Below are 12,401 nucleotides of genomic sequence, written 5' to 3'. Positions count from 1 at the left end.
ACGTCTGGGTGGTCGGATTGTTTTCTTATTACTAGAGTTGAGGTTAACATTCTTTACAAGGATATCCATGGGTGATGATGTGTCCTCACTACTGTGTTGCAGCAAGAAGTCCATATGTCAGTGTGGTCACTTTCAGGGATGTGGAGGTGTTTTTGAACTACAATGACATGGTTCGTACTCGCTTGTCTGTAGTAGATGCAGACACTGTACGCCGCTCTGGATCCTCTCCCTCCTTCCTCTCAGACCCCAACTCTTCTATCATTTTCTGTGTTGTTCAGTTTTTGCTTATTTCTGACGGGAGTTGGGGCCTTGCAGCATGCAGAGAGGAGAGGACTGCTGAAAGGAAAGCGACAGCCATCCCTCCTGCTGTGTCCTTTTCCTGGTGCCACAGCGTGCTCTGCGCGGTTACATCCCTAGGATATCACATCTGCTGAGCAAAATGTCTATATCGATGCTAGAAGACTCTGTAGCTCTTTCCTGTACTTGACTTGCTTTATAAGGCATGACATGTGCCCTGTCAGAACAGAGGTGGGGGGCACGTGCCGGCCGAGGGTTATGGTACAGTTATGGCCTGACCTGCAGCCCCTCATGCAGATAAGGCTTTAGGACCCTTCACAGCAGGCCTACGCCACTTCCATTTCTCAGGCCAGCTAAAATTCACTGCGCCTGGTATCTCACTTCAGTGGAAGAGACTCCACCTTGAGGATCCACCTGAATTCAAAGCTTGTTAGCAGGGTGTGGTATGCCACATGAACTATCTTAGATTTGATGATTCTTGACCCATGAGCATGCTAACAAAAACTTGATACTTTTGACAGTTGCCTTACAGAAAGTCTTCCATTTCTGTCACATGTTCGAGTCACGTGGCCTTTGCTGAGCTCTGCTATATGCCGACCATTGTGAGTACGTGGACCAATGAGCAGTCGCTGCTCCCCAGGGCCGGGCTTCGAAGGGTCAACGTGTCCGTTAACAAGGCATTACAGGGAATGTGATGCCCAGAAAGAAGGAAATAGGATTCTATAGGTAATCTGGGAAGGCTTCCTGGAAAAGGAAATTTCGAGGCAAAGCTTTAAAAAGAGACATAATGAAGAAGAAAATGAGGGACTTCTAAACTAGGCAGATACATGACCACTAGCTGGGAAGCGAATGCTGAGCCCCAAAAGTATGTAAAGTTTGAAGCTGGGACCATATCTTGGAGCAGATTCTTCTGGTAAACGTGCACTTCACAGAATCCGGGGGAGCAGAGATGGTTTCTAACATCTAGCCTGTTTAGCTATATTTAGGGGTTTCATTGGGGGTTCCCCCAAAAACAGGCTGCCTTTCATACCTACTTTATTGTGTGCAACTCAGGACGTAAGCTTAGTTGAATCTGAGGGAGAAAGAAGAAAACCAGCCTGCCAGTATGTTTAACTGAGCAAGAATGCTGGTTAGGCTCAATTTTCATAGCCATGAAAATTACCTCCTTCCCAGATTTCCAAGTGCTTAGGTCTTCCCTCAAACAGCAACAGAAAAGCCCTTTAAGGCTCTGGGTTCTCAATAGAAACATACAACCTGAGCTGTCTTTTCTCCAGCTGTGGTCAGAAGTCTAACTGGGAAAAGCTAGTTTTAGAAACGACAGTGAAGGCAGGACTGCCGACCCTGACAGAGGTGGGCAGTGACCGGGGCAGAGGGCAGAGGCAGGGAGCGCCGTGGCCATGCCGAGTGCGAAGGGGCCAGCGCCTGGCCACTCCATAGGTGGTGGTTGTGTGAGGAGCTGGGCCCAGTGTGGCCAGACCTTCTAATTTTACAAGAATAGTCAAATACTAATGGGTTTCAAATGTTGGCAATTAATTCAAAAACTTTTTTTTTTTTTTTTAAATAAAAGGCTGTGCCAGATATCAAACCCTGCCGTACAAACAAAACACATCTTCAGCTGCAGGTGGCTCATTTGCTTCCTCTGGTCGAAGGGAGATGTCCATTCCTTTTATTCTTCTGTGTCCTCTGTTTCACCTTTATAGCAAATTAGACACCTAGAAGGCAGAATGCCAAGGTTGTATGAGCTTAGTCCTTTCCAGAATTCCCTTTACATTGTACTTTAACGGTCTACAGCTTAATGTTAATTGAAGGGCAGTGTAAGAAGAAAGTATGAAAGCTGCGTGTGTGTGAAACTGTGGCTGAGGAGTCTGGCAGTCACAGCGCTTCATGCCACATAGGAAGGCCCACGTACCAAGATTCTTCTCGCGTCGATTGCCAAAAACACATTGTCTCCATTGTGAAACTGGACTGCTTCCTCCTTTCTGACGGGAGAGCGTTCATTTTTTGCTCTGGCTGCCAGGAAGCTCACAGCTAAGTAAAGTCAGCCCAGCAGCTGTTTGCTTTTTTGTTTGCTTCCTTAGCCTTTCCCTGGTGCGAATCACTTGTTTTCCCCTTATTGTTTATTTGCTATACGCTACCTCAAATTCTTCTTTGGAAAGATATTAAGAGCCTCTGTTAGAAGAATGTGTTCTTATATAAATGGCCTCCTCTTTGTGTCACGGACATGGAACCGAGCCATTACCTTTCCTCCATAAAGCACCACACAACCCGAGGTGATGCAGCAGGTCTGCCTCGGGGTCGCCCTTCACACTTGGCGTTCCATGGCAAATGTGCAGTTCAGGGGCAATAAATGCATCCACGGAGTTTTGCAACCATGACCACTGTCCATTTCCAGACCTTTCTCAGCATCCTGAACAGAAACTCTGTATCCATTAAGCAATATTGCTCCACCCCACTCACCTCCCCAGCCCCTGTAACCTCTGTTCTGCTTTTGTTCTCTGTGAATTTGCCTACTCTCAGTACCTCATATAAGAGGAATCATACAATATTTGTCCTTTTGTGACTGGCTTGTTTCACTTAGCATACTGTCTGTAAGCTTCATCCATGTTGTAGCATGGGCCTGAATTACCTTCCTTTATAAGGCTGAATAACATTCCATGGTATGTATATGCCACATTTTGCTTATCTGTTCAGCTATCATGGACATTTGGGTTATTCCCATCTTTTGACTCTTGTGAATAATGCTCCTATAAACATGGCTGTACAAGTATCTTTTTCGTCCTACTTTCAATTATTTTGGGTATATACCCAGTAGTGGGGTTGCTGGATCATGTGATAGTTCTGTTTTTAATTTTTGAGGAACTGCCATACTGTTGTTCACAGTGGCTGCACTTACGTTCTACTTCTCCACAGCCCCACCAGCAGCACTTTTCATTTTCCGTTGTTGCTATTGTTTTCATACAGTGGCCATCCTAATGAATGTGAGGTGATATCCCATTATGGTTTTGATTTGTGATGCAGTGCCTTTTGTTCGTTCTGGAACACACTTGGTCCGTTGTCTCAGCTTATATCACTCTTCTGGTCCTTTAACTCACACCTCTTTTGTAGAGACTCCAACAGCATGAGCCTGTAGTAGTTCCGGTCTCTGGCATGGGCCAGGTTGTGCAGGGCACGGTAGGCCAGGGGAAGGAATTGAGAAGGCATTTTAAGTCTCCATTTAGAAGAAGATGCCACGGACTCTGAAAGATAATTCCTCCCTGTACTGAGCAACGTTGATGCTAGCTAGGTGTGAATGGTGAGTGACTGGTGCTGTGTGACAGCTCTCAGGGGACCCAGAATACCCCTCCTGCCAGCTTATCCACTTTGTCCTCCTGAGAGGCTCCAAACAGGGAACAATGACAAAGGACAGGCATGTGTCATCTGATCATCAGTGAGGCTTGAATAAAACCACAGTGCAGAGCTCTGGGGACAACAGGCTACAGCATGTGGGGTTCATCTTTCAACCTGTGTTTTACCCGCTTCTTCCGTCAGGGGCTTCCTAAGACCAAAGAAAGCATTTATAGCCCTCCTTGGTTTGAAGGGAAAATCCTCATCAGCTCTTTATAGTCTGTAAGTTAATTTAAATATCCTCCTCAGTCCTTCTGATTCTCCATCCTGTACTTGCATCGTGTTCTCTGTGGTTACTTTCCCCATCATGGTGCTGGACAGCTGAGAGACGGGACTGACATTTGCCTTGTATATCTGTGAGCCTTCAGAATTGAGGAGCGTCTCTTATTTATCTTTGTACCCGACTACTAGCCTGAGACCAGGCTCAGCAACTGTTGGATTAAATAATGAGAAAGAAATACTACTCATCCCTACACCTTCCTCCAGTTCCCTATAACCCAACATCCTCAGGATACAGACTGGTTCTGCCTCTTGAGTCCTGATGTGAGAGCTCATTAGCAGACATATCCAGTGTGATCATTGTTTGAGGGGCGCTGTGCTAAGGAAATCCCTATGGAATGGCTGAATGGAGGCATCTTTCTTCCTCATCCGATTCATAAGCACTCAATAATGCAAATAATTCAGGAGTGTGTGTTAACTCCAGTTCAGGGTACCAGGAAACCCTGCACCCCGAGGTAAATGATCATTTGAAGAAACTTCTCCAATTATTACCCTGGAATTAAGTGTGCTCTGCAGGCAGTTCCACTGACATCTGTGGTTGCTGAGGAGTGCAGCTTCTGGCCCTGGACCTCCTTGCCTGGAGGCGTTGGTGGGCACCTGCCCTCCGACTCCAGAGGGCCTTCTGCAATGACGACCGCCCCCCAGATTGTTGGCAGCTCAGGGCATGATCCATGACAAGGACATGTTACATAAGCTTGATAGAGTCTGTGTTTCTAGTCTGGCTGTCTCTTAAATATATAATGATGTGATATTTATGTTTGTTCACTTAAAAAAATAATGTTTGATTGCCTACCATATTCTATGTTGAAGATACAATGGTAAGGAACATCAAAGTCCCTTCTTTTGTGGAGCTTACATTTTAGTAGAGAAGACATAATAAATACACATGTCAGATTAGATGGTGATGATGGCCATGAAGAAGATAGAATAATGGGGCAGAGACTGTGCAGGGAGAAGAGATGGAAACCCCATTCTTTAGACAGGGAAGAGCTTGGTGAGGTGGTGGCATTTGAGCTGAGAACTGAATGGTAAGTGGAGATTTGGGTAGAATTTAGTCTCTGCAGAGGAAATGGCAAAGGAAAAGGAAACCCTGGGGCAGACAGGAGACTGGCCTGTTTCAGGGATGGCGAGGAGGCAGAACAGCGCATAACGAATGAGGAGAAAGTGGGAAGATGAGTTAAGGGTAAGATCAATGGGTCTCACCATAACTGCACATGAGCATTATCTGAGGAACTTTAAAAAGTGTCCCAGTGCCCAAGCTCCACCCCCAGTGATTGTGAATTAATTGGTCTGGGGTGGGGCATGAACACAGGGAGTTTATAAAAGCTCCCCAGGGAATGGCATGCTGCAGCCTGGGTCGAGGACATCATCAGTCTTGATCATGCAGAGTCTTATACACCCTGGTAAGGAGTTTGGACTTTAGTTGAATGACAGTGGGAAGCTATTGGATGGTTTGGGCTGGGGGAGTAACATGGTCTGACTTCTGTCCTTAAGAGGCTCACTTTGGGTGCAGGTGAGAAATGATGGTAGCTTGGACTACGGTGGAATCAGTGGAGATGGTAAGAAGAGGTCATTTTGGGGATAAGTTTTGGAGGTTACGGTCACAAGATGGGTTGGGTTAGGATGCAAAGCCAAAGGAAATCAAGGTGGCCTGAGAAATGACTTGAGTAACTAGGTGGATGGTAGTGACATTCACAAAGGTGGGAGAAAAACAGGTTTCAGGGGTGTACATTGGAGTGAAAGCCTCGGGTTTGTCTTCTCTCTAGATTTAGGTAAGCTGTACATATAGGCAACCAAATAAGGCTGATCAAAATATTCTGATAAATCCTGTTCCTATAATACTGAGCTTCCTTGAAGTTTTCCAAAGGTAAACATCAAAAGCACTTGACCATCTTAGTACCTGGAACATGTGATGAGAAGGGAGGAGGAGCAAAGAAGGGAAAGTGAAGATACTGAGCTGCTTTCGTGCAGGAATCAGGCTGGATATAGAAGATGAAGGTGCTTCAGGAGATTGCAAATAGTTAACACCTGTCTTGCTACAAGAATCGAATGGCATGGTGATACGTAGAATCCAAAATAACAGGTTACGTTATTTGTATTTGACTTTAAGGGGATTTTTTCCCCCCACAAAATTATCTTCTAAGCTATGTCTAGCTCATATTAAGATTATAATTAATTGTCCTTCCAGACCGTACCCTGGATGTCTAGCAATTAAAAGTAACCCAGATTTTCAACTCAGAATCAAGGTATTAGAATTGCTTACAAGACATTTACATGGAGAATAATACAGAATTTGTTGGAACAGTTTATTTCTCCCCTGTTGGAAGAAGTGGGTTAAATTGCAATGGTTGACATATGATCTCACTTATATATGGAATCTAAAGAACGGAATAAACGAACAAACACAGAAAGAGACTTACAGATACAGAGAACAAACTGATGGTTGCTAGATGGGAGGAGGGGTGGGGGTGGGGGACAAAGGTGAAGGGAAAAAAGAAATAAAATAAATTGCAATGGTAGAGCATATTGATTGGTTTTATCAGGGAAAAGTCCTAATTATAAGCTCATTGAGGGCAAGGAATTTCTCTTACAGTTTCTATTTTTTTTTAAATGCCTGGTAACTCTGCTCACTCTGGTCTGTTTAGTAAAGTTATGACCCTCTTTCTGGAGTCAGTGCTTGTGCGAATGGCTGAACAGGAAGCTCGGGCAGAAGGTTTCTGAAGTCCCAACAGCCCCTTCTGGAATACTCGTTTGTTCTTACTAAAGAAACTCCAGATGTGGCTGTCTTCAAGTGAAAGACAAGAGAACCCATCATGTCAGGGCTATCTGGAAAATGACTATGGTCTGAAACTCCTTAAGAAAGGTTTTCTCAGAGGCGTGTCAGCAGCCCGTGAGACTGGGCTGCATGGCGTTAAACTTGAACATTCCAAGCTCTGTGGCCATTCCATGTTACTGGAATGGGTTTTTCATAGTAAGCGAAAAGAAGCGCCTTGATTGCCCAGCTGCCTGCTTCACACATTCTGTCCACATCCACTCCCAGATAACTGCAGCGACCTGAACTCGGAGCTGCAGAGGGTGTTGACGGGGCTGGAGAATGTCGTCTGCTGCAGGAAGAAGAGCAGCTGCAGCCTGTCGGTGGCCGAGGTGGACAGGCACATCGAGCAGCTCACCACGGCCAGCGAGCACTGTGACTTGGCTATCAAGGTAAACCCTCCCCCAGCCTGTCTGGCTCCCTGAGATCCTAGGGGGGAAACGGTCAGACACCTCTCTTCTCAAGCACCTGTTAGGAGTGAGTGTTTCTAGGAAAGCCGTATGCATAGGTTGGACCACCAGATAGAAGCAGGAGCCCTGTAAATTTTGGGGGGCTGAATTACGTTAGAAAAAGTCATTATGTCAACAGTCAGGATCACTGACTTTGCAACAAAAATGACAATTTTCTTGCACGCTCGTCAACGGCTAGTATTGCACCACGTCGTTTTAGTGTGATTTATCATGTAACCAAAAGATTAGCTCGGAAATTTTAGTAAAGCTTTAAGGCCGCTAGAATGTTATTGCGGGAGTGATCAAGTCACAGGGTTAACAAGGCCTGAGGGAGACGTGGACCCTGGAGCATGTGGGTGCTGGGCCCACGCCTCTCACAGGCACCCACCGTACCTCCCAAGGAGGAGCGGGAGAGGGGTGTCCTCCAGGGGCACAAACCCATCATGAAAAACGGAACATCGGTCCTGCTGAGGCTTGGCCTCTGGTGTCTTTATTTTCCTTCGCCATAGCTCAGCGCCCTAGGCACAGCGATGCAATGTGAAAAGTCTGAGAGGGGCCTCTGTAAAGGGAGAATGTGAAAAATGTCTTAGGACTCGAGGCCCAAGTTTCTGTCAGCAGGAATCCTGGATGGCACAAAGAGCTGTGGGATCGTAAGGTAAACCATGACTCACGTTTTATAACACAGCTGGTTTTCTATCTTTATTCATCTCCATTATTAATAGCTCATTGCTGTGGTTTGGAGAAGCCACCACTGCTATTTCTTTATCTGGAGTTTCCCACACCCTATATTTGATTTTATTATCAACGTGGGTTCTAGCCCTGGCCTTGAGTGGGGCCCGGAGCAGGGCCTCAGATTTGGGAGGAAGGAAAAAGCACAACATGGAGCAAGTGGCAGCAAGATGTGGATCACTGTCCTCATCAGGGAACCAGTGTGAGCATGCGTGAGTGACATCCCCTTGTGTTTTTTGTTTTCGAGACCTGTTTCTCATCACATCTCTTCATTGCCTTCTTCCCCTACGTAGTAATTCTCCTTCCCTTTCCACGCCGTTTGGCTTATGCTTCCTTTTCCAACGGACGAGAAATGTGAATGAGTAGTTTCCGAAAGCAAGCAGAATGAGTTCTTCCCTTTCTTATAATTTTATGCACATTTCTCCTCCATTAATAGTATGTTTTAAATGGGTTTTAAAAAAAAAATTCTCCAAGAACTATTAAGATTCTGCTTTTTTTAGTTTGTAGCTGTCTTATTAATTAATTAAATCCCTGTTGCCTAGAAACCTCCACAATGAGCTTCCTCTTTTCTGTGTCACTGAGGTTTATTTTTGTCATTCACACCTTGGGACTGAGCCTCGTTCACACCCTCTGAATTCTGATGTGACGCTAAAAGCTGGAACTGGGGATGTGTGGGACCTATCGTATCACTGAGTTGGAACGTGGGGGGCCTATAATTTAGGAAACTTCAAGTTAGATTTTTGTATGCAGTTGGCAACTTCACGTTGGCATGATCAGGACCACGAACTGGCTTGCTCTCTGCTCGTGTGTCATCACCAACCCTGGAATGTGGACGAAGGAGATAAACATTTGTGTGGACCTGGCAATTAGCACCGCAGAGAGACTTCAACACCAGGAAGAGACTAACTGTGCTTTTCTTATTCTGGGAACGGCTGGCTCACACAGACTAGGACCCGAGCGAGCAACAGACCCTCATCTTAAAATGGGGAGAGGATGATTTAGGGGTGTCACGGGTCATGGTTACAGTTTGCAATGAAGTGGGCCGTAGAATCCACTCCTCTGTGGACACTCATTCCTGTCTGGCCTGTTTCCTCCCCTTCCCTTTCTCCAAGGTCACTCCCTTGTCTTGTGGCTCTGTTTTCCAGACAGTCGAGGAGATTGAGGGGGTACTCGGCCGGGACCTGTATCCCAACCTGGCTGAAGAGCGGTCTCGTTGGGAGAAGGAGCTGGCTGGGCTGAGGGAAGAGAATGAGAGCCTGACCGCCATGCTGTGCAGCAAGGAGGAGGAGCTGAACAGGACCAAGGCCACCATGAACGCCATCCGGGAGGAGCGGGACCGGCTCCGCAGGCGGGTGAGCGCGCCCCGTCCAGCCAGCCTGGGCCTTTCCCTGAGGGTGAGAGAAGCCAGCTCGCAGGAGTTGCGTGGCGTTTGTGGTCTTGGGAATCGCCATCCCTTTCTGGGTTGGAAGCCATTCTTGAAAGGAAAGTAATTTGGAAGTGCTGAGGTGTAAAGGTAAAATTTAAAAACAAAAACAAGCAAAAAAAACAAAACACCCACTATTGTCTAGAATCATGAATCTAAGAGGATGGTAATAGCACGGTGATTCTCAAACCCTTCTCCAAGGTATGCACGTCTTCCCTGAGCTTAATTAAAATGTTCTTCTTTTACGATAAACTAATAATATTTTACAATTTACAAAAATACATAGAATTTTCCCCCTTTGCATTTTCTTTTCTAAAATTCTTTAAATTTATAGCACATACTCTCACTTACCTATACTGAGTCTAATAAGAACTGTCTCCTAGCGCAGACTTATTGAAGTTAACAAAAATCATATAAATGTATACATGTGTATATATGTGTGTTCCACATGTATATGTGTGTGAAGTGTGTGTGTACGTCTATGTGTGTATGTGTAATTCCTGGTGTTCACCCCCGTGTGCCAATGGCGCTATGGCCTGAAGCAGATGGAGAGCCACTTTGTTTAGGAAATAGATCCATTACTAAAGGAGCTGATGTTTCAGGATAGAAACGTTGGGCAGATTTGTTAAAGCTCTCAGTTTTCCAAAGATGGAGTTTTCTCTTAGGAACCTACAAGTACTTCTTTGTTTGACTGTGAATTTGATCTGTGATTAGACTGGGGGTGAAGTAAGGAATTCTTCAATCAGAAACAACTCCCTCTGAACTTCACTTTGAATTACTAGACCTACTTTACTCTCTTTCTCAATCTTGGCAATATTAGAAGCATGCTTTCTAGTTATGCTCTGGTAATTTTGCACACAGGAGAAGGTTGAATTAGAGGGGAAAATACATCACGTAGATCTCATCAACCTTCACTGTTGCTCTCTCACTCCCCCTTACTTTTAAAGAACTCCTTGGGAATAACTTGTTCTTCAGAAAGGTCACCATGTGCAACTCACTATTTTTAATCCACACGTAAACTTTCTTAGTTACCATTGAGTTATGGAAGAAGGGACCATTTTTGAATGTGTTCAACTCTTTTCCTCATTCGTGGCCGATGTCATACTTAAAAGACCAACATCCTTCCTTCTTTATCTCTGAACATCATTTTGTTTGAACTCATGTGCATAAGCTTGTTTTCAGTACCAGCCATATCGGATGCCATTCTCCAGGCTTAGCATCAGCAAGTGTAAATCATCCCAGTCAGCAAAGACTTTATCTGGACAAGCTGATGAAATTTCCCCCGTGCTAAGGCCCCCACCACCTGTAATTTCCCGGGTTGTGCTCCCTGATCGTTATGACTAATGCCCTAATTAGGTGTGCCTGCTCTTAGCGTGCCCATTCTGAGGGTGCATGTTTTGTGAAGGAAGTGTTGGTCTTAGGTGTAATTATGTGTTGTGGTTTAGACTCAATTTCCTTCAGCCCAACACAGCACTGGATTGTGACCAGCAAAAGATACAAAGCCAGTCCTCCTTCGGGTATTTTCTCCAATTCTGGATGTTACATTAAGAATAGCATAGTATGGCGGTTCTACAGTATGTGCTAAGGTTGTGGAGCCTGTCCTCCAGGTCACATGAGTCTTTGGCAAGTCACCTAACCTCTCTGGGCTCAGTTTACTGTGCCACAAAGTGGGGAGAATAATAATACCCAATGCAGGAAAATTAGTTCATACTCATAAAGCACTTAGATGACCTTTCTTCTGATCACACTTATTACCTTTTAAGTTTTGTAATTAATATGGTTTTATATAAATTTATATTTCAGCGATCTCCAAATAAAAATATATGGAGGAACTTGTATCTCTTCCTCAACGGGAAATGCCTTCAGAAATTTGTATACACACCCATAGATTGGATGTATTTCTCTTTCAAGATAATTGTGGGTCTCATAGAATTTGCTCGATGCCTTTGAATGCCAGTTTACTAGACTTTAAATGCTGGATGAATTCCACCCGCCACCACCCAATATATTTAATTTCCCCGAGGAGGAATCTGTCTTTTGTGGTTGGTTGTCTTCTGTTCTTCATGATGTGTAGCTTTGTCGAGTGACTGAGGTATGCTTTCATTTCCATCCCTGTGATACCACATGATACATGGCTGGTTGGCCTTTGCTGCCTTTATAGCAGCTCTGAATCCACAGTTCATCAAAGTTGCCTGAAAAGCAACTGAGGCCACATTTTTTTTCACTGCCCACATTCATTGTATACAATTTGAACTGACCAGATCAATAGGATTGGTGCTTGCCCCCTGCCTGTAATTAAACCAAGTGCTCTCAGTAGGTTTTCTGAGCCTTGTTCAAGATTTAATTAAATTAGATCTTTAATGTCAGTTAACAGATTGGGCTACTTGGCAGAGCAGTTAACAAAGGAACAACAGGCAGACAATTTTTATTATTGGTCCCAGCTCATTATTAAATGAGATAAACATTTATTTCTGTGTGCTCTGTAATATAATCATTTATTTCCTCACACTTAAAGAAATGGACTTAATTTAGGCAAGGCAGAATTAATTGCTCTACAAAGGAAGTAGTTTGTTCTTCATTCATTCGTTTATTCATTTCATAAACATGATCGGTCATCTCCTCTGTGCCAGGCCAAGGGGTTATAGTGATGAACCCGACACAGTCATAGCTTGAAAGATTTTGGGGAGACAGGCAGTCAAACAGGTCATTACAATAGTATATGTCAAGTGGTAGGGAGGAGGGAATGCACAGGGTACCCCGGGAGCTCTTAGGAAGGACGTGTGAGGGCAGGTCCAGCTTCTCCACACTATTTGCATTTTTATCTTATTGTTTAGATCAACTGCCATATAGCAAAAATGATCAATGCTTTCCCCAGATAGTTTGGTAAAGCAAATTGGATGTGACCACAGCTCATAAATCTATGTCCCATTGAATCATAGACTTGAATCAAAAATGATCCCCACCAGTTCCTTCTGAGATTTTATATAAATTCTTCAGAAAGTTCTTCAAATTCATGGCATAAGGTGGT

General features: G+C 44.6%; 1 protein-coding gene across 3 annotated transcripts in view; it reads left to right on the top strand.

The window, feature by feature from the left end:
• Positions 1-12,401, top strand: part of MCC (MCC regulator of Wnt signaling pathway) — a 379,018-nt gene that overhangs the window by 303,111 nt on the left and 63,506 nt on the right. For all 3 annotated transcript variants that reach the window (XM_019727795.3, XM_019727797.3, XM_019727798.3), the window contains 2 exons: positions 7,001-7,164; positions 9,096-9,302. In XM_019727795.3, coding sequence (XP_019583354.3) covers positions 7,001-7,164; positions 9,096-9,302 — 371 coding nt within the window. The remainder of the gene's footprint in view (positions 1-7,000; positions 7,165-9,095; positions 9,303-12,401) is intronic.

The sequence above is a fragment of the Rhinolophus sinicus genome, chromosome 3 (assembly GCF_057876585.1).
Source record: "Rhinolophus sinicus isolate RSI-liver-muscle chromosome 3, RSI-T2T, whole genome shotgun sequence".
NCBI classification, from domain to species: domain Eukaryota; kingdom Metazoa; phylum Chordata; class Mammalia; order Chiroptera; family Rhinolophidae; genus Rhinolophus; species Rhinolophus sinicus.
This window is presented reverse-complemented; position numbering and strand designations above follow the sequence as displayed.